Here is a 22,731-nt window from a genome sequence, read left to right on the forward strand (position 1 = left end):
GTTACGTTCTGAGTTCAAATTCCGTCGAGGTCGACTTTGCCTTTCATCCTTTCGGGGTCGATAAATTAAGTACCAATTATGCACTGGGATCGATCTAATCAACTTAATCCCTCTGTCTGTCCTTGTTTGTCCTCTGTGTTTAGCCCCTTGTGGGTAGTAAAGAAATATATATATTTACAGTCTTAAAGGATGAAAATATAATTTTTTTTTCTGCCATAATATGAAGAACCCATCCCCACCCCACCACCCAGACACACACACACACACATTTACAAATAATATGTTTTAACAATTTTAACCTACTTTATTTATTTATATAGCTGAAATATAACTGTTTGTGTTTATCCTGTTCAGGTCTAACCATGACCTTGAAAAATACATTGATCTGCAATTCACCTTGATTACAGTTTCCACTCAGCTTTCATAATGGCATGCATTAATAAAACTGAATAGCAGTCATTCAGTAAAATCATCATCATCATCATCATCGTTTAACGTCCGCTTTCCATGCTAGCATGGGTTGGACGGTTCAACTGGGGTCTGGGAAGCCCGAAGGCTGCACCAGGCCTATCAGATCTGGCAGTGTTTCTACAGCTGGATGCCCTTCCTAACGCCAACCACTCCGAGAGTGTAGTGGGTGATTTTATGTGCCACTGACACAGGTGCCAGACGAGGCTGGCGGTATATATTGACCATTTACTGATTTGCTCACTGAATTAAATTAACATTTTTGTAATAAATTTGAGAATCATTTACATTTTTTTTTTGTATGTTTAATAATCAATATAATTTCAGTCTGGCCAGGCAATGCCTACTTTACCTATACAAGTAGATCATTGTTGATATATACATAACAAAGTTGAGTTGTAAGGTACCGCACGAGTGTAATTATATACGAAAGAAGGTTTGAAAATGCAATTTTAAAAGATGTTTATTTACTTTACTGGTTTCACTCTTTAGAAAAAGATTGTCAAAAGTAACATGTAAAAGTTTGGTTGTGTTAATTATTGGTTGTCACAAAATGCTACAATACATATATACAGTCTTTGGTAACAAGGACATGTTAAGGACATAAAAAAAGTTTAACAAGTTCATGAAAATATTGGGCACAAAAGATTCCAACATCAATATATATTCTCAAGAAAATGTTAAAGATAGTTTCCAGAAGGAATTATTAAAAAGTTCAGTGGAATATTGGTATTGTATCTGTATATTCATACACGTACAGAATATTGGCGGTCACAAAATACTACAATACATATATACATTCTTTGGTATATATGTATTGTAGTATTTTGTGACATCCAATATTCTGTGCCACTTCCGAGGTTCCACTCGCTATGCAACATATGTAGCCTGGATTTTATCTACTCTATTCCTCTCTCTCTCTCTCTCTCTCTCTCTCTCTCTCTCTCTCTCTCTCTCTCTCTCTCTCTCTCTCTCTCTCTCTCTCTCCCTCCCTCTCCCTCTCTCTCTCTCTCTCCCTGTCCATTCCTCTCATATATATATATATATATATATATAATATACACACGCATAAGTATGTATGGAAAGAGATCTGTGTGTGTGAGTGTATGTTAGAAAGAGAGAGATTATGTGTATATATAAGTGCAAAAATTATAACATAAAGCCAAGCTGAAAAAAAGCAAAACCAAATGCAGAATGTATTAGTTTAATGTTGAGAAGGTAGGTGGTGGGGGGTAAAAAACCCAAATGTCTTTTTACATTTCAAGTTATTCACTCTTATTCTGAAAGAAAGAATTGACAAAGAGAGAGAGAGAAAAAGAACAGACGGCAAAATAGAGAAATAGCAACACGTGTATGTCCAGCCATCACAACATGCTGGTAAAAATAAATGTAGATGCACATGTGTTTATTTGTTTGTGTGTGTGTGTGCAGGTATGGTCCTAGGAATTTTTCAAAGGGAGGGCAAGGTTAGAAGGAAATGCAATTCCAGGAGAAAAGGGCTTAATAACTTTATTTAGAAAGGCGCATTTCTTTTATCGAGGGGTGAGGGCAAATGCCCCCCACCCCTCAGTCCTCCCAACCTTGGGTCTGCCCCCTTATGTGTGTATGCATACACAGAGGTGTAGCCTGTGGGAACAGCATTCCCCTATTTTTTCAGATCGGGGAGAAACAACATTCCTTCAGTGTTTCAAATAAACTCATCTTTGAAATTTATTGAAATTCACTCTCAAATCAAATTCGCAAATTCGATGACTGGCACCTGTGCCAGTGGAGCGCTAAGAGCACCATCCAGGCATGATCGCTGCCACAGCAGCTGACTGGCTTCCGTGCCAGTGGCACGTAAAAAGCACCATTCAAACCTGATCATTACCAACGTCACTTTACTGGCACTTGTGCCGGCAGGAAAAACATTCGAGCGAGGTCGTTGCCAGTGCTGCTGGACTGGCTCCTGTGCAAGTGGCAAGTAAAAAACATCACTTGAGTGTGGCCGTTGCCAGTACTGCCTAATTGGCCCTCATGCCGGTGGCATGTAAAAAAAGCACCCGCAATAGTCTCAGAGTGGTTGGCATTAGGAAGGGCATCCAGCTGTAGAAACTCTGCCAGATCAGATTGGAGCCTGGTGCAGCCGATCTGGTTCGCCAGACCTCACTCAAATCATTCAACCCATGCTAGCATGGAAAGCAGATGTTAAACAATGATGATGGTGATGATGATGATGAAAAAGAAGAAGAAAAGAAATACGAGCTAAAGTCATTTACTGTTTCAGTTTTGTATGCTTCATCTGAAATACACAGATACCTCTTGTATATATGTGTGTGCGTGTATGTATATATATACATATCCAAAATTAGAGAATGGAGTAGATAAAATCCAGGCTAAATATGTTTCATAACTAGCAAAATTTCTCACATACACAGTAACCCTAGCTGCTAACTGTAAACTATAACATAACTTTTTTCAGTTTATTGAACTTCGGTATGGGAAAAATTTACAACCTTCTATATCAACAAACCACTCTTTACATGCCAGAATGGAAGGTGGATGTTAAACAATTATGATGATGATGATGATGATGATGATGATACTGCAAAAAGATATTTTCCAAAATCCAAAATGCAATTTAAAGGGAATAACATTTAAGAGTCCAGTTATTGTTGTTGTTCTGTTTTCAGTTTTGTGGTCTTGAGGTGATGATTTTTTTTTTAGCATTTGCACTCTTTGATTTTCTCAATGTTTTCTATTCAAGTGATCACTAGGTACAGAAATTATAAAGATATAAAAATATGTCATTTGTATGTGGGAATGGCATTTTCATCACACACTCTCTCTCTCTCTCTCGCTCTCTCTCACACACACACACATACACACACACACAGACCCACATGCATGAAAATGTGTGTCCAAACATCAAATACCTCCTCCATACTCCTAATCAAAGTGATTGTTTCCACAAAGGGAAGGGATGTTTTGACAGAATATGCGTGTATGTGTGTGTTTGTCTGTGTGTATGTGTGTACACTAACAATTACAAACATACGGAGGGGGTGGGGAAACACTCAGTAGAGGGCAGTACATGAAAGCAATCTCAAAAAATTATACACAAACACACACACACACACACACAAACATGTATGTTCAATATCAAAGACACACACACACACTCGTACACACATTTGATAAGTGATTATCTCCTAAGAGAAACAAGGGAAAGAGGTGGCTCACAGAATTTATTTATGTATATATAAAGATATATTCTTTTTTTTTTTCCTTTTTTACTTGTTTCAATCATTTGATAGCGGCCATGCTGGAGCACTGCCATTATTCGAACAAATCAACCCAGGATTTATTCTTTGTAAACCTAGGACTTATTCTATCAGACACTTTTGCCAAACCACTAAGTTACAGGGACATAAGCACACCAACATCAGTTGTCAAGCGATGGTGGTGGAGACATACACGACAGGATTCTTCCACCAACATAACATGGCAGTCCTGGTTTAGGACGAATGTTACTGTAATTTAGCCCCAGTAGACATCATCCCCAGCTGGCTTCATGACACGATCTGTGCCCTTATATTTCCAAACAAGGGAATCTAGCTCCCTCACTCAGCTCAAAACAATATCTGTGTATCACGATTTCCGGGTTATTTCCTTTCATCAGTGCAGAATAATTGTTCGGCTAGATGTAGCACTGTCAAATTCCTATTTGAAATATATAGTTTTCAAAGTGACAACTAGTCACTGATTTATAAATTAGAAAAAGTTAGAAAATTATTATTTGTAAATCTCACAATGAGAGATATTCAGCAACAGTACTTTCGAGTAAAGATTATTTGCCAACATAACATGGCAGTCCTAGTTCGAAAATATAAGGACACAGATCATGTCGTATAGCCAGCTGGAGACGATGTCTCCTGGGACTAAATTACAGCAACATTCGTCTTAAACCAGGATTTCCATGTTATGTCAGCAAATAATCTTTACTCCAAAGTACTGTTGCTGAATATCTCTCATTGTGAGATTTACATATAGTAATTTTCTAATTTGGGATTCTTCCAGTTTTCATCTACCAAATCCACTCACAAGGCTATGGTTGGCCCAAGGCTATAGTTGAAGACACTTGCACAAGGTGTCACGCAGTGGGACTGAACCTGAAACCATGTGCCTGAGAAGCAAGCTTCTTTCCAGACAGCCACACCTTGCACCTTTATATGTATTTAAAGATATACATATATATATATATATATATATATATATATATATATATATATATATATATAACTGAGAAGGTGTGGGTGTGTCTGTATGTGCACATCACTAAAACTCAAGAACTACCCAACTGATTTGATCATATTTTATACATGCCTTACTTAGCATCCATGCAGTGTCATGGCCAAGAAAACTTTTCAACTTCTTGCCTAATGCAATCCCAGAGCAATCTATTATCTCTTACATTTTCACTATTATAGTTTCACTTTGTATATATATATATATAATTTTTTAATTTTTAAATTAAAAAATGTTAAAAAAATTATTTTTAATTTTTAAAAATATATTTGTAATTTTCATATTTTTATTATATTCTTAATTTTCTAGTTAATATGTCTCAGAATATGTAGTTTTAACTTTGATCCGTTAAATAATAACAATAAGATAAATAGCCTGAGGACGTGAAGGTGGATTTATATATTAGGTATAGCCTGGATAAACACACCACCTGCGCAGAAACATGTGTAGCATTCATTAAAAATATCTTCTTTCCCCACAGCTAAGTTACATTTTTTCAAATATTTTAAAAATAATTTTATTGTAGGTTTTTTAAATGCTTATATTATTTTATTATTATATTGAATATAACTTTCTATGTGTATTCCAGACAATAAGGTTGTCCTGAAATAGGGGTTGTGATTCTATTGGTAAAATCTCAAATTTGTTATAATATATGGATATAAGACCGGAGCCTGGTGCAGCCTTCTGGCTTCCCAGATCCCCGGTCGAACCGTCCAACCCATGCTAGCATGGAGAACGGACGTTAAACGATGATGATGATGATGATGATATATTTTATAGCCTCAGGTTAACCAAAGGCTTATGAATGGATTTCATACATGGAGACTGAAAGAAGACTGTTGTATATATGTGTATATTTGTGTGTGTGTGTGTCTGTGTTTGTACCCCTACCATTGCTTGACAACCGATGTTGCTATGTTTATGTTCCCATAACTTAGTGATTCAGCAAAAGACACTGATAGAATAAGTACTAAGCTTACACTGAATAAATCCAAATGCCTAAATGACCATACCGTACATTTCCACAATACCCCTTAGGTAATCCCAATAACTTTATAAATCTACATTCTAACTCCTAACCCCTATCTAATTCCTCACTCATACTCGAATATCACAACCATCTAATTATATTTGTGTGTATTTGCATCCATCCATATGCTCATATATATATATGTATGAGCGAGTATATGTATGTATGTATGTGAGTATGTGTGAATGTACGTATGTATGCAAGGTATATATACCTGCCTATACTGGGGCGATAATGCATGCAGATGCACATATATGTGGGTGCGCATGTGTGTGTATACATACGAGTAAGAGTTGTGTGTGTAGATATTGATATGTATAAGCATACTCTCTCTTTTACTCTTTTACTTGTTTCAGGCATTTGACTGCGGCCATGCTATAGCACCGCCTTTTATCGAGCAGCTCGACCCCGGGACTTATTCTTTTGTAAGCCCAGTACTTATTCTATCGGTCTCTTTTGCCGAACCGCTAAGTAACGGGGACATAAACACACCAGCATCGGTTGTCAAGCAATGCTAGGGGGACAAACACAGACACACACACACTCATATATATATATATATATACATATATACAACAGGCTTCTTTCAGTTTCCGTCTACCAAATCCACTCACAGGGCTTTGGTCGGCCCGAGGCTATAGTAGAAGACACTTGCCCAAGGTGCCACACATCTGTATAAATATATATATACATGTCTATCTTCACATATATATTTTCTTATATTACTAAGCACTGACCTGCCAAACCATCTAAATTCCTGAAGTCTTTATTCTTTACTACTAACCCTCTCTCTGCCCCATCACTTAGACTCTATCACTACACATTTGTCACTCCTTTACTTTTTATCATCCCCCATTCCTTTTATCTTTTTACACTTTAATACCTTTCTCTCTCTATCACCCTTTATCTCCCCACTCCTGCTTTCAAATTTTTCCACTGACCACTAACTGGTACACTTTCCCTTATCTATATCTTTGTTTTTTTTTTCTTTTTCCTTTCTTTCCTTTACTCCTCTCTTCTTGTTTCTTATTTTCTTCTCTTTTTTATCTCTTTTTTCTCTCCTTTTTCTCTTTCTTTATTCTTCTCTTCCTGTTTTCCATCTGACTCTACTAATACACTCCCTATTTTTAGGTCACTTTAAATAAAACCCTTGATTCAATAACACTTTGTATATGGGTCTCATTAGATACATCTATACATAAAGGTTATATATATATCATTGTCATCACTTTACAGCCATTCCCTTGCTGGCATGGGTTAGACAGTTTGACAAGAGCTAGCAAGTCAGTGGACTGTGCCAAGCTCCAATGTCTCCTTTGGCTTGGTTTCTGCAGTTGGATCCCCTTTCCTAACACTAACCACTTTACAGAGTGTACTGGGTGTTTCCCATGCTGTATGGGTTTGCTGTGTTTGCATTGCTTCTCCCACCACCCATCTGAATAAAACTTTCAAACTGTGGCCACACTCACTTCTTTGTTGTAGCACTACATATGTATGTATGTACATACATACAAACATACATACATCACTTAATGCCCGTTTTCCTTGCTGGCATGGATTGGACAGTTTGACCAGAGCTGGCAAGCTGGAGAGCTTTACAAGGTTCCAATCTGATTTGGCTTGGTTTCCACAACTGGATGCCCTTCCTAATGCCAACCACTTTACAGAGTGTACTGAGTGCTTTTTAAGTGGTACCAGCACAGATGCTATTTATGTGGATTGGCATAGTTACTTTTTACATGAACCAATACGGGTGTTCCATATGTGGACTGGCATAAGTACTTTTTACATGGACCAGCATCGGTGCTTTTTACGTGGTCCTGAACGGGTGCTTTGTTCATGGTCCAGCACAGGTGTGTTTTGCATGGACCAAGCATGGATGCTTTTTATGTGGACCAGCATAGGTGCTTTTACATGAACTGGCATGGGTGCCATTTATGCGACCAGCTCAAGAACCCTTCGAGGCAAAAACTCTTTCAGCTGGGAGGGGAATGTTAATAATTCTTCAGTGGTGGGTGGGTCTTCTTGAGTACATCAAGGCACCAGATATCTCAGTCCTTTGTCATCTTTTTCATAAGACTCAGTGTCCTGAGATTGGCCTTCAGTATTTTATCCTATGTCTTCCTGGGTCTCCCTTTTCCACTGGTTCCATCTATTTTAAGTAATTGGCACTTCTTTGTACAGTTGTGTACATCCCTCCTCATTACATGATGAAACCAGCACAGTCTTCTCTCTTGCACATTACATCTAATTCCTCTTATGCCTAACTTTTCTTCAATACACTAACACTCTGTTGCACATGTACACCTATATTGCACTTCCAGTGGAGCATACTAGCTTCATACGCACATACATTTTATATATACATTTTATAGGAGTGGCTGTGTGGTAAGTAGCTTGCTAACCAACCACATGTTTCCGGGTTCAGTCCCACTGCATGGCATCTTGGGCAAGTGTCTTCTGTTATAGCCCCGGGCCGACCAATGCCTTGTGAGTGGATTTGGTAGACGGAAACTGAAAGAAGCCTATCGTATATATGTATAAATATATATAAGTGTGTGTGTATATGTTTGTGTGTCTGTGTTTGTCCCCCTAGCATTGCTTGACAACCGATGCTGGTGTGTTTACGTCCCTGTCACTTAGCGGTTCAGCAAAAAGAGACCGATAGAATAAGTACTGGGCTTACAAAGAATAAGTCCCGGAGTCGATTTGCTCGACTAAAGGCGGTGCTCCAGCATGGCCGCAGTCAAAATGACTGAAACAAGTAAAAGAGTAGAGTATAGAGAGAGAGACATTTTATATATATTTACAGCTGTATGTATCAGTCATAATATATACACTTTTGTTAACAGCAATTCTAATTATGTTCTTTGTCTCTTTATATATTTCACTTTATAGATTACTGGGTTACAAGTATGAAAGTGGAAGAATTGAAGAACAAGAAAGATTTTTGAAAAGAATGACTGGTATCATGCGGTTATATGCTGCGATAATAGTTTCACCACTGCCTATTGGAAGTACTAAACCTCACCCTCATGGAATTGAAAACAGCTGGATTTGGATAACAAGGATTCTGAATATGAAACCTCGACCTGACATTACAGCTGCAATGATCTATAATATCCTCGAAGTCACTGGTCATTTGCTGTTTCTGTATTACCAGAAGCCATTTCAGAAATTGCTTCATATAATAATAACTGAATTCCTTCCCAAAATCAATGCTGTTAGTGCTTCTGCTGGATCGGTGTCGAGACTTGAAACGTTTCTTGAGGCTAACATAAAAAATAAAGGCCAAATAGCTACACCATATGGATATTTAACCAGTTCCTTCTGGCTTAGCTAACATAAATTTAGACAATTTAGACAATTTGTACACATGCCATTCATTTTCACTTCTCTCAAACGTTTTATCTTTTTTTATAATTTTAGTCTAATTCTAAATACATGAAATCTTTTATTATTTATTTATCATTTTTTTATTTGTTTCAAATAAAGCGTCTTTGCTTCAGTCGTTATGAAGCACAGGTTTAATGCTCAAAGGTACTTCGTAAGTTCAGAGTTAACCAGTAACATGATTTCAGAAATGATTTAATTTCAATTTTCAAGTGAAGTCATTCATGCATCTAACTGTGATGCTCTTACAACTTGTAAATATATGAATTTAAATTATATATATAAATATACAATGGCGGTGCATCAGCATGGCCGCAGCTCTGAGCTGAAACTAAAAAAAAAAATACATATAAAAACATATTTCTTATTACATCTGTAATAATGTTCACCTGTCCACTCATTTTTCTCTTTGTTATTATTTTGATATTGCTAAGTAAGGTTGCTGGATTTGATAGTTGCTCACTATAAACCCAGGGTTCACCATTTTGTTACATTTATCACCATCACCATCATTTGTTTTACATCCACTTTTCCATGCTTGCATACATCAGATGGAATATGTTGAGGTGGATTTTCTATGGCCCATTGCTCTTCTTGTCACCAGCTGTCACCTGTTTCCAGGTAAGATAATTACTTCCCATAACCAGACAGATTTTCACAGAAGATTGTAAATGAATGACACTGCTTATAAGACAGTGACACTTTTTTACAACTATCATGTGAAGTCAAGGCAAGGAATCAACACACACACACACACTCATACGACAGGCTGCTTTACATTTCATCATCATTGTTTGACTTTCACCTTCCATACTGGCATGGGTGGAGCAGTACCACAAGAGCCAGTCAGGCTGAAGCCTGCACCAGACTTCTGTGACTGTTTTGGCAGGATTTTTACAGCTGGATGCCCTTCCTAACAACAACCACTCAGCAGGGTGGACTTGGTGCTTTTTACATGGCACAAGCACAGGCGAGGTCAGTTTAGGCAAGGATTTTACAGCTGGATACCCTTCCAAATGCCAACCACTTTACAGTGTGGACTGGGTGCTTTTAAGTAGCACCTGCACTGACAGGGCCACCAAGTACTTACAAGACATAAAAAAATAAATCTTTTAAGAGAGGAGGAGGAGGCGTTGGAGGAGAGGATGATGAAAAGGTTATAGTGAGACAGATATAGGTGTCTTGCTGTAGAGGAAGTATAAGGTTACCCAGCCAGAGAGAGAAAGATCAGGAATGAAGACAGAAACAGGTGTGCTACCGCAAAGAAAATACACAGTTGCCCAACCTGAGGAAAGTGCGGGAGAAGGAGAGAGAGTGGGAGACAGCAGGAAAAAGATGGTGGCAAAGTATTGGGCATACTCACAAGGGATGGGGATCAAAATATAAATGAGATGGTTGAGTAAAGGAAGAGAGAGATATAGATGGTAGCAAATGCTATAATATAAATGGCAGGATATTGTGAAGGGAGTGTGAGTATGTGGCGAAAGACCTGGGTATATATTGAGTTGGAGGGGCTACTGGATAGCAATGATACAAAGTAACGGGTGTGAGGACAGGATTGGGGAGTGAGAGCTAGGCATAGTGTATGAAGGTGGAAATATGAGGAAGAGATGTAAATTGGTTTGTTGGGGTAGGGTGAGGGAAAAGTTTTCTTGTTATGTGTGGGTGGAACATGCAGGTAAGGGGCTAGCAAATGGCAATAATAGAATGAGACAAGGCATGTGAATAGAACGCACAGGTCAGAGACAAGTGGAGAGCAAGGTCATTAGCATATAGCAGTTCCTATGGGCACCCAGTTTTGAATTCCTCTGTTATGGCCTGGAGGACTATAATGAATAAGAGTGGGCTGAGAACTGAGCCCTGGTGAATCCCTACCTGAACGCTAAATTCATCACTGTATTCATGGCTGACTCTCACCTTACTGACAGCACCACTGTACATGATTTGGACAGCTCTAATAAACCACTCGTCTACTAACTTCCTTAGAATCCACTATATAACAGTGGGGAACTCTGTCAAAATTTTTCTTCAGGTCGACAAAGGCTAAGTACAAAGGCTTGCTTTTGGCCAACTACTTTTCCTGCAGCTGTCTTGCTAAGAAGATGGCACCTGTGGTACTCTTCTAAGGTACAAAACCAAACTGCATTTCATGTAGCTTAATTCTATTTCCAATGAATTGAGCTATAACCCTTTCAGAAATTTTCATGACTTGGTCTAGTAGTTTAATACCTTTGTAGTTGTGTATACCAAATCCACTCAAGAATCTTTGGTCAGTTTTGGGCCATTGTAGAAAACACCTGCCTAAAGTGTCAAGCAGTAGCACTGACCCTGAAATCACGTGATTGGAAAGCAAGCTTCTTACCACATGGCCAATCCCACACCTATTCATATTTCGCAGTTTGTTAATTAATTAAGTTGATATTTTTCTGAAGACTAACCTACATTTCCATAGAATGAAACGGAAAGCTGCAGGCATGACTGTGGTTAAGAATTTTGTTTTGCTTCACAACCATGCAGTTCTCCGGTTCAGTCCCACTGAGGGCACCTTGGGCAAGTGTCTTCTACTTGAGATTGACAAAGCCTTGTGAGTGAATTTGATTGATAGAAACTGGAAAAAAACATATTACAGTATATGTATATATATATATAGTTGAAATTTACAAAAAAAAAATACAAAAGACAAAGACAAGTGTGTAAACAACAAACAGGCGTATTAGTTTAACACTCAGGAAGGTAAGAAAGTCTTTTACGTTTCAAGCCTGTGCTCTTCATCATGAGAAAGAAAATGTAGATTGAGAGAAAACAGTAAGAAAAAACGATAATAGGAGAAAGAAAGTACAAAAATGAGTTCAGAAAATTCCAAAAGGTTCAAACATCGTAGTGTATAAGAATGATTTCTCATCAATGGAAGAGTCCAGTGTAATTCATGTGTTTGTAGAAGTGCAGAAAAAACCAGGTGGAAGTCCGAAGTATAGAAAATCCCTGTCATGTAAGCTGTGGTATTTGTTTGCAGTCTCGTGGGGAAATATCTTCTTGACAACGAGTGAGAATTAGCTGTGGGAAGAACATCTTGCCGTAGTAAAACCTGCCCTAACAAATCTCATCTAATTCCTGTAAGGAAAATTAAGTGTCAAAACAATGATCATAATCATAAAGTTACTGTACTGAATTTATCACTGCTAGCCAGTCATCATCATCATTTAACGTCCGCTTTCTAAGCTGGCATGGGTTGGACAGTTTGATATGAAGTCGGCTGTCTGTTGAGGCATGGTTTCTACAACTGATGCCCTTCCTAATGCCAACCACTTAACAGTGTACTGGGTGCTTTTTTAAGTGTCAGTGGTACAGGTGCATTTACACAGCACCAGCACAGGTGTTTTTTAAAGTGGTACCAGCACCTGAAAGGACCAACCTGTATGTGGAAAACAACAATCTTATTTAGCTTGATGTGTGTCTTATCAAGTACAGCAAACGTATCAGTGATTTTTAATTCCCTTATATTGCTGCCACTGGTACACATAGCTGGATTTATAGGGGTTGTAAGGAGAAAATGGACAGTTCTCCTGGACATCCCTAATAATATTTGATGAGGTGGTGCTTTATACTAGGAGGCCTCATTACTGAAATTTCGCATGTACAGACATATGAATTTGTTCTCTGGTAGAATGGAATATTCTTTATTCTTTTATTTGTTTCAGTTATTTGACTGCAGCCATGCTGGAGCACCGCCTTTAGTCAAGAAAATCGACCCCAGGACTTATTCTTTGTAAGCCTAGTACTTATTCTATCGGTCTCTCTTGCCAAACTACTAAGTAACGGGGACATAAACACACCAGCATCAGTTGTCAAGCGATGTTAGGGGGACAAACACAGACGCATAAACATATATACATACGCATATATAAATATATATATATATATATATATATGATGGGCTTCTTTCAGTTTCTGTCTACCAAATCCACTCACAAGGCTTTGGTTGCCCCGAGGCTATAGCAGAAGATCTTGCCCAAGGTGCCACGCAGTGGGACTGAACCCAGAACCATGTGATTGGTAAGCAAGCTACTTACCACACAACCACTCCTGCACCTATTAAATGAAATTTCAAAAATTACTTTTATTTTCATCTTTGAGGTAACTTCAAAACCTCATCTTTAACCATGCAAAAAATAGAGCTTAATCCGCACTTTCAGATTGAAATCGAAGTTGGAGGGTCAGTAATAAATGAGCAAGGGATGGGTACTGAGGATTCCAAGCATTGTAGAGACGAATATCTGCTTAAACAATCAAATCTATAAACTAGCTATAAATTAAAGATGTAATTAAAAGATTTCAATTGTCTTATTGTTTCAGTTTATCAATGCTTATTAGCCCTTTAGCATTTAAACCAACCATATCCAACCAAAATCATCATCATCATCATTTAGCATCCATTGTCCATGGACGCTAAATGATGATGGGTTGGGCAGTTTGAGTGGGCTGGCATGCTGGAAGGCTATGCCAGGATCCAGTCTGATTTGGCATGGTTTTCTATGGCTGGATCCTCTTCCTAATGCCAACTACTCTCAGAATGTAATGGGTGCTTTTACATGCCACCGGCACAGGTGCCATTTGTGTGACACCAGTATCTGCCACAACTGCAATTTTGCTCGACTTGATGAGTTTTCTTCTCAAGCACAACATAATGCCAAAGGTCTTGGTCATTGCCTCCATAAGGCCCAACACTTGAAAGGAGCTCGGCCACTTTGCCTCCATGAGGCCCAATGCTCAAAAAGGAACTCAGCCATCTCACCTCCATGAGGCGCAGTCAAAAGGAACTCAGTCATCTCACCTCCATGAGGCCCAGTCAAAAGGAACTCAGCCATCTCACCTCCATGAGGCCCAGTCAAAAGGAACTCGGCCATCTCACTTCTGTGAGGCCCAAACACTCAAGAGGAACTCAGCCACTTTGCCTCCATACAGCCCAGGAGCTCAGTCACTTTGCCTCCAATGTGGCCCAACACTCGAAAGGAACTCAGCCACCTCACCTCTGTGAGGCCTACTTGAAAGGAACTCAGTCACCTCACCTCCATGATTCCCAACACTTGAAAGGTACTCAGCAACTTTGCCTCCATCAGGCCAAACACTTGAAAGGTACTCAGCAACTTTGCCTCCATCAGGCCCAATGCTTGAAAGGTTCTCAGCCACTTTGCCTCCATCAGGCCCAATGCTTGAAAGGTTCTCAGCCACTTTGCCTCCGTGAGTCCTGACATTCAAGGTTGATTTTGTAAAGAAATATTCTACTCATTTTATGTTCAAAGTGACCAGATCCAGCCTCTCACACCTACCCTACAATGTCGTTCTAAAACTAAACAATCACATTATCAAAATCTCAAAGCTATGAGATAATGCATGATTTAATTCAAAGCAATGTCAATAAACAAGCATTACATTTGACAGATTAATCTGAATGCTTAAAAGGTTAAACAACAATGTAGTTTATTTAAGTAGATATTCAAATTTGTAAATAATACAGATTCACAAAAATACAAGGTTAAAACATAAATATGCTTCGGAAATCTTAATGAGTTAACTAAGTGATGATGTTGAAAAATAACGAGAAATCTATAATAACCTATGTTTATGCATTAACTTATATGTTTTGGTCATTTATGGTAGCCAAGTTATTTTTGTACATTTCCCATTGTTGGTTCACACAAACTCTGATATTTGTCTCTAAAACAAAAGATTGCCTTATTCTTTCAAGTTTTTTTTTTGTTAATGTTAATATGTTTTCAATATATATTTCTTTACTGCCCACAAGGGGCTAAACATAGAGGGGACAAACAAGGGCAGACAAACGGATTAGGTCGTCGACTACATCGATCCCAGTGCGAAACTGGTACTTTATTTATCGACCCCGAAAGGATGAAAGGCAAAGTCACCTCGGCGGAATTTGAACTCAGGACGTAATGGCAGACGAAATACGGCTACGCATTTCGCCCGGCGTGCTAACGTTTCTGCCAGCTCGCCACATATGTTTTCAATATAGGCATAGAAGTGGCTGTGTGTAAGTAGCTCGCTTCCCAACCACATGGTTTCTAGGTTCAGTCCCCTGTGTGGCACCTTGGCAAGTGTCTTCTACTATAGCCTCAGGCTGACCAAAGCCCTGTGAGTGGAATTGGTAGATGGAGACTGAAAGAAGCCTGTTGTAGTAGATATATATATATATATTATATATATATAATATATATATATTATATATATATATATATATATATATAAGATAATATATATATTATTATATATATATATACTGTATATGTATATATATATATATATATATATATATATATATATATATATATATATTATATATTATTATATATATATATATATATATATACATGTATATGTATATATATATGTATATGTATATATGTATATGTATGTATGCGTGTGTATATGTTTGTGTTTGTCCCCCAACATTGCTTGACAACGGATGGTGGTGTGTTTACGTCCCCGTAACATAGTGGTTCAGCAAAAGAGACCGATAGAATAATAAGTACTAGGCTTACAAAGAATAAGTCCTGGGGTTGATTTGCTCAACTAAAGGTGGTGCTCCAGCATGGTCGCAGTCAAATGACTGAAACAAGTAAAAGAGTAATATATCAGAATCTATTATCTTTTAGCTTTTACTTGTTTCTGTCATTAGACTGGGGCCATGCTGGAGCACCACCTTCAAGAATTTTAGTCGAATGAATCAACCACCAGAATTTATTTGTTGTGGAGCCTGATACTTATTCTGTCAGTCACTTTTGCCAAACCACTAAGTTATGGGGATGTAAACATACCAACACCAGTTGTCAAGCAGTACTGGAGGACAAACAAAGACATAAAGACACACACACACATTCACGCATATATATATATATATATATATGTGACTGGCTTCTTTCAGTTTCCGTCTACCAAATCCACTCACACAGCTTTGGTCAGCCTGAGGCTAAAGTAGAAGACATCTGCCCAAGGTGCCATGCAGTGGGACTGAACCTAGAACCATGTGATTAGGAAGCAAGCTTCTTACCACACAGTCACATGTTCACTTTTTCAAAAAATATTTTAAATTGTTTTTGTTATTAATTTTTTTCAATGTGTTACAATTTGTTGTCATTTACTTGTCATTTAAAATGAAATATAAATTTGGTTAATGTTGTTTATTAAACCATCTCCATGCTTACATAAAAAAAGACTTCACCAATTTTGTACCTATCATTGTTGCTGCTGGTGCTATTCTGCAACTTTATCTTTCATTTTCTTTTCTTTTTTTTTTTCTTTTTCTTTGCTAATCTTTAGCTTTCATGTTCTCTACGGTTACCGATTTTCAGCTATCTCTGTCAAGCATCATCATCATCATCATCATCTTTAATGTTCATTTTCCATGCTAGGATGGAATTAGACAGTTTGAGTGGAATTGGTATGCTGGAGAGCTGCAATAGGTTCCATTCTGATTTGGCATGGTTTCTATGGCTGGATGCTCTTCCTAAGGCCAACCACTCCAAGAGTTTAATAGGTGCTTTCTATGTGCCACTGGCATGGGTGCCATTTACATGACACTGGCATGGATGCCGGTTACATGCCACCGGCATTGACCAGGGTTGCAATTTCACTTGGCTTGATGTATCTTCTCAAGCACAGCATATTGCCAAACGTCTCAGTTACTTGTTAAGCATATTGCCAAAGATCTCGGACACATTAGTTGTTATTTCAGTGGTTGCTTAGTCTCACTAGTTCATCACCATAAATAGGTTGATATAAAACAAACAAATCAGAACAAAATGATCACTAACTACAAAATATCTTAATTGCAATCCAAAATACCTTTTTCCCTTACAAAATGATCTGAATCATTACATTTACAAATACCAGTTTTGGTTAAAAGATATGGAAGTTGAACTTAAGCTCCCTATCATCACAAGATTGTTTGAAGCTAAGAGAGATTCATAAAATATATAATTCCTTTTCAAATTATTTCGTTTATGTATGTGGTTTGCAAGATTCTTTATGTGAATTTGTATGTTGAAGCAATTTTGTTGTGTCTGGGGAGAGTCATATTCTCTTAATGCTTTATTATTTAACACACTCACCGGTTTGATTTCCACTTGTTTATTATTTATATATTTTTTCTTCCAAAATTAATTTTGGAAGAAGATATATATATATAAATAATAACTGAGTGGAAATTGAACAATATGACTGTCCCTAGACACGATAAAATTTCAAATTATTACTTTTTCAGAAGCATTTGAAGTGCTTTTTGGTTTCCTTGAAAGTGAAATAATTTTTTTTAAGATAATTAATTTTTGGAACAAAATCTTTAGTGTGTAATCCTTGATTTACTACTAATCATTTGAACCCTTTTCTATTAAATTTTGATTAACTTTGGCAGCAGATCTACCTATTTGTCCCAGACTTAGGAGTAACAGAGGTAAGCGTAAACAGTCTGGCTTAATGAAATTGAAGTCAAAATTACTGCTATCAGTTCCCATTTTCTTTTATTTTTGAGATTATTTTCTCTTTGCTTCTATAGGCGCAGGAGTGGGTATGTGGTAAGTAGCTTGCTTACCAACCACGGCTCCAGGTTCAGTCCCACTGCATGGCACCTTGGGCAAGTGTCTTCTACTATAGCCTCGGGTTGACCAAAGCTTTATGAATGGATTTGGTAGATGGAAACTGAAAGAAGCCCGTCGCGTATATGTATGTATGTATATATATATATATATATATGTGTGTGTGTGTGTGTGTGTGTATGTGTTTGTGTGTCTGTGTTTGTCCCCCCCAACATCGCTTGACAACCGATGCTGGTGTGTTTATGTCCCCATAACTTAGCGGTTTAGCAAAAGAGACCGATAGAATAAGTACTAGGCTTACAAATAATAAATCCTGGGGTCTATTTGCTCAACTAAAAGGTGGTGCTCCAGCATGGTCGATGATAACAATGATGATAATTTCAAATGACTAAAACAAGTAAAAAAAAAAAATTCAGATTATATTCTTGCATAGAATAACCAATAGGCTACAGAATATTCAGCTGTCTCAAGCTCGGAAGAGAAATAGTTTCAAAGAGCTGGATAGATTCTGCTGTATTGTATTGTATGACAAATTTTCCAACAAGGGTGGTTTCAATTATTGGGAAAAGGCAGAAGACAAAATGAAAACCAATGAATAGAACCAAGGCCTTAGAAATTCTGTATTGGAGTTCAATGATTTATATTGAGAATCATTTCATGTTAACAGGGAATTTGTAAAGCAAGCTATACTAGACTGGAATGTTGTGCTGTGATGTAGCCTTGACAGTATTTCTAACCAAGAGAGGCCTGACATTTAGGAGTAATGAAGAACTAAGCACAATGAGAATTTTTTAGAAATTATGGAACTTCTTGCACAATTTGATCCATTTCTGATGGGTCACTTGAAATCATTTGGCAATCTCAGAAATGGTAAGCAATCATACTAATAGTCCACCATCTATGAAAAAATTGTTCTGTTTATAGAAAAATATGTTAATCATATTGTAGTAGAACTCAAAACTTCCAAGTATTTTTCTGTTTGTATAGATTCAACACCAGATGAGGCTCACGTCGACCAGCTAACAGTTATTGTGTGTTATGTTGTTTCCGGGACGCTGATAGAAAAGTTGTTGTTTTTTTTACTGCTGACTGGTTCTCACAAAACTGAAGTACTAATTACATCTCTTTGAATTACTTTTAAAAAATGAAGGGGGCAAATATAAATTTTGAAACCTGCCAATAATCTGTGATGAATCCATATCAAGGGCTTGCTGTCAAACAGCCATATCATGTTGAAAGCACCAGTTCTTGTCCGATCACCGAAGTTAAGCAATGTCGAGCCCAGTTAGTACTTAAATGGGTGACCGGTTGGGAAACCTAGGTGCTGTAAGCGTCACACATTTTGAGGTGCAGGAGTGGCTGTGTGGTAAGTAGTTCATTCCCATTGCACGGCACCTTGGGCAAGTGTCTTCTACTATAGCCTCAGGCCGACCAAAGCCTTGTGAGAGGATTTGGTAGACGGAAACTGAAAGAAGCCTGTCATATATATGTGTGTATATATATATATATATATTTATATATATATACGTATGTGTGTGTATATATTTGTATGTCTGTGTTTGTCCTCCCAACATCACTTGACAACCGATGCTGGTGTGTTTACATCCCCGTAACTTAGCGGCTTGGCAAAAGAGACTGATAGAATAAGTACTAGGCTTACAAAGAAGTCCTGGGGTCAATTTGCTCGACTAAAGACGGTGCTCCGGCATGGCCACAGTCAAATGACTGAAACAAGTAAAAGAGTAAATGATAACAATAATGATCCTTTCAACTAAAGGCACAAGACCTGAAACTTGAGAGGAGGGAGCCTAGTCGATTACATTGACCTCAGTGTGTCACTGGTACTTAATTTATCGACCCTGAAAGCACGAAAGATAAAGTCAACCTCAGCAGAATTTGAACTCAGAACATAAAGATGAATGAAATGTCACTAAGCATTTTGCCCTGAATGCTAATGATTGTCAGTTTGCCACCTTTATAATAATGGTAATAATAATAAATAAAATAAATGCACCCTTTTAAAGCCTAGCCAGGCTCATGGGCCCGGTTTCCCCGCGAGTCCATCGCAGCGTTACTCATTTTTGCCAGCTGAGTGGACTGGAGCAACATGAAATGAAGTGTTTTGCTCAAGAACACAACATGTCGCCCGGTCCAGGAATCAAAACCACAATCTTACGATCGTGATGCTGACACCCTAACCACTAAGCCACGCACCTCCACAATGATGGTAATAATGATGATAGTTTCAAATTTTGGAACAAGGTCAGCAACCTCAGGGGAGAAGTAAGTCGATTATATTGACGCCACTGCTTGGCTTGTACTTATTTTGTTAACTTCAAAGGATGAAAGGCAAAGTCAACTTGAGCGGAATTTAAACTCAAAATGTAAAAATGGATGAAATGTGTGAAGGATTCTTATTTCTTTATTGCCCACAAGGGGTTAAACATAGAGGAGACAAACAAGGACAGACAAAGGGATTAAGTCGATTACATCGATCCCAGTATGCTACTGGCACTTAATTTATTGACCCCAAAACGATGAAAGGCAAAGTTGACCTCGGCTGAATTTGAACTCAGAACGTAGCGGCAGATGAAATACTGCTAAGCATTTCACTCAGCGTGCTAACGTTCCTGCCAGCTCGCCGTGAAGGATTCTGCAAACTCATCACGTTCTGCGAAGACATTACCTGTGAACTCATCACCTTAGTAGTAACAGTAGTAGTAGTGGTAGCAGCAGCAGCAGCAGCAGCAGCAGTAGTAGTAGTAGTAGCAGCTGCAGCAATAGCAGCTGCAGCAGCAGCACTAATAATAATAGTAATCTTTTCTACTCTAGGCACAAGGACCAAAATTTGGGGGGAGGGGGCCAGTTGATTAGATCGTCCACAGTATGTAACTGATATTTAATTTATCGACCCTGAAACGATGAGAGGCAAAGTCGACCTTAGTGCAATTTAAATTCAGAATGTAACGGCAGCTCACCGCCTTCAATGATAATAATAATAATAATAATAATCTTTTCTACTCTAGACACAAGGCCTGAAATTTTTTGGGAGGAGGCCAGTCGATTACATCGACCCAGTATGCAACTGGTACTTAATTTATCGATCCGAAAGGATGAAAGGCAAAGTCATCCTCAGTGGAATTTGAACTCAGAACATAACAGCAGACAAAATACCACTAAGCATTTCACCCAGCATGCTAACAATTCTGCCAGCTCACCGCCTTCGGTAATAATAATAATAATAATAATAATAATAATGATAATGATAATAATAATAGTTTCAAATTTTGATGTAGGGCCAACAGTTTTAGTTGGAGGAAGTTTGTTGATTACACTTTATTTTATTGACCTTGAAAGAATGAAAGGCAAAAACTGACCTCAGAAGAATTTGAATTCAGAATGCAAGGTCAGAAGAAATACCTTCTGTAAGTGTTTTCTCTGACATGCTAATGATTCTGCCAGCTCACCATCTTAATAATGATAATAATGACGACAGTTATTCTTTCTGTAGTCACAAGCCTGAAATTTTGGGGTTTGGGATTTGTCAATTGCACTGAACAAAGTGCTCTAAAAGATGGAAGGTAAATTTAGCTTTGGTAGAATTTTAACAACAACAACAACAACAATAATAATAATAATAATCCTTTCTACTATAGGCACAAAGCCTAAAATTTGTGGGGAGGGGATAAGTTGATCACATCGACCCCAGTGTTTCACTGGTACTTAATTTAGCAATCCTAAAAGGATAAAGGACAAAAATCGACCTCAGCAGAATTTGAACTCGGAACATAGAGACAGGCAAAATGCCACTAAGCATTTTACCTGGCATGCTAACAATTCTGCCAGCTGGCCACTTGATAGTAATGATGTTGATGATGGTGATGGTGGTGGTGGTGGTGGTGGTGGTGGTGGTGGTGGTGATAATTATGATGATGATGATGATGATGACAACAACGACGACGATGATTTCAAATTTTGGCACAAGACTGGCAATTTTGGGGCAGGTGCTAAGTCGATTACATTGACCCTAGTACTCAACAGGTACTTGTTCTCTTGGTCTCTTTTGTCAAGCTGCTAAGTTCCAGGAACAGAAACAAACCAATACCAGCTGTCAAGCAGTGGTGGGAGATAAACAAACAGGCACAAAAACACATGCACACATACATACACATGTACATACATACCTACATATATACATACATACATACATACATACATACACACACACATATTCATACATACATACATATAGATAAATAAATAGATAGATAGATAGATAGATAGATAGATGGATAGATAGATATGACAGGCTTCTTTCAGTTTCCATCTAGCAAATCCACTCAGAAGGCTTTGGTTGGCCCAAGACTCTAGTAGAAAACTCTTGCATAAAGTGCCACGCAGTGGGACCGAACCCTAGACTATGTGGCTAAGAAGCAAACTTCATACCACACAGCCAAGCCTGCACCTATCATGGTGATGATGATGATGCTGGTGGTGGTGGTGGTGGTGGTGGTGGTGGTGGTGGTGGTGGTGGTGATGGTGATGATGATGGTGGTGGTGGTGATGATGATGATGGTGGTGGTGGTGGTGATGGTGATGATGATGATGGTGGTGGTGGTGGTGATGATGATGATGGTGGTGGTGGTGGTGGTGGTGATGGTGATGATGATGATGATGATGGTGGTGGTGGTGATGGTGATGATGATGATGATGATGGTGGTGATGATGGTGGTGGTGATGATGATGATGGTGGTGGTGGTGGTGATGGTGATGATGATGCTGGTGGTGATGGTGATGGTGATGATGATGATGATGGTGGTGGTGGTGGTGGTGGTGATGATGATGATGATGGTGGTGGTGGTGGTGATGGTGATGATGATGATGATGGTGGTGGTGGTGGTGGTGATGGTGATGATGATGATGATGGTGGTGGTGGTGGTG

At 38.3% G+C, this 22,731-nt stretch overlaps 1 protein-coding gene, 1 long non-coding RNA gene and 1 pseudogene across 2 annotated transcripts in view; 2 read left to right on the forward strand and 1 right to left on the reverse strand.

Moving 5' to 3' along the window:
• The window catches only part of LOC115222537 (nucleoporin GLE1), a 52,394-nt gene extending 42,976 nt beyond the window's left edge, over positions 1–9,418 (forward strand). The window contains exon 13 of the mRNA XM_029792793.2: positions 8,687–9,418. Coding sequence (XP_029648653.2) covers positions 8,687–9,131 — 445 coding nt within the window. The 3' untranslated portion in view covers positions 9,132–9,418. The remainder of the gene's footprint in view (positions 1–8,686) is intronic.
• Positions 6,215–22,731, reverse strand: part of LOC118767251 — a 25,210-nt gene continuing 8,693 nt past the window's right edge. The window contains exons 2-3 of the long non-coding RNA XR_005003154.1: positions 20,477–20,483; positions 6,215–6,255 (exon numbers count right to left, since the gene is read on the reverse strand). This is a non-coding gene — a long non-coding RNA (uncharacterized LOC118767251). The remainder of the gene's footprint in view (positions 6,256–20,476; positions 20,484–22,731) is intronic.
• LOC115222701 lies at positions 19,005–19,123 on the forward strand (annotated as a pseudogene).

This window comes from Octopus sinensis, linkage group LG20 (genome assembly GCF_006345805.1).
Source record: "Octopus sinensis linkage group LG20, ASM634580v1, whole genome shotgun sequence".
NCBI lineage: Eukaryota > Metazoa > Mollusca > Cephalopoda > Octopoda > Octopodidae > Octopus > Octopus sinensis.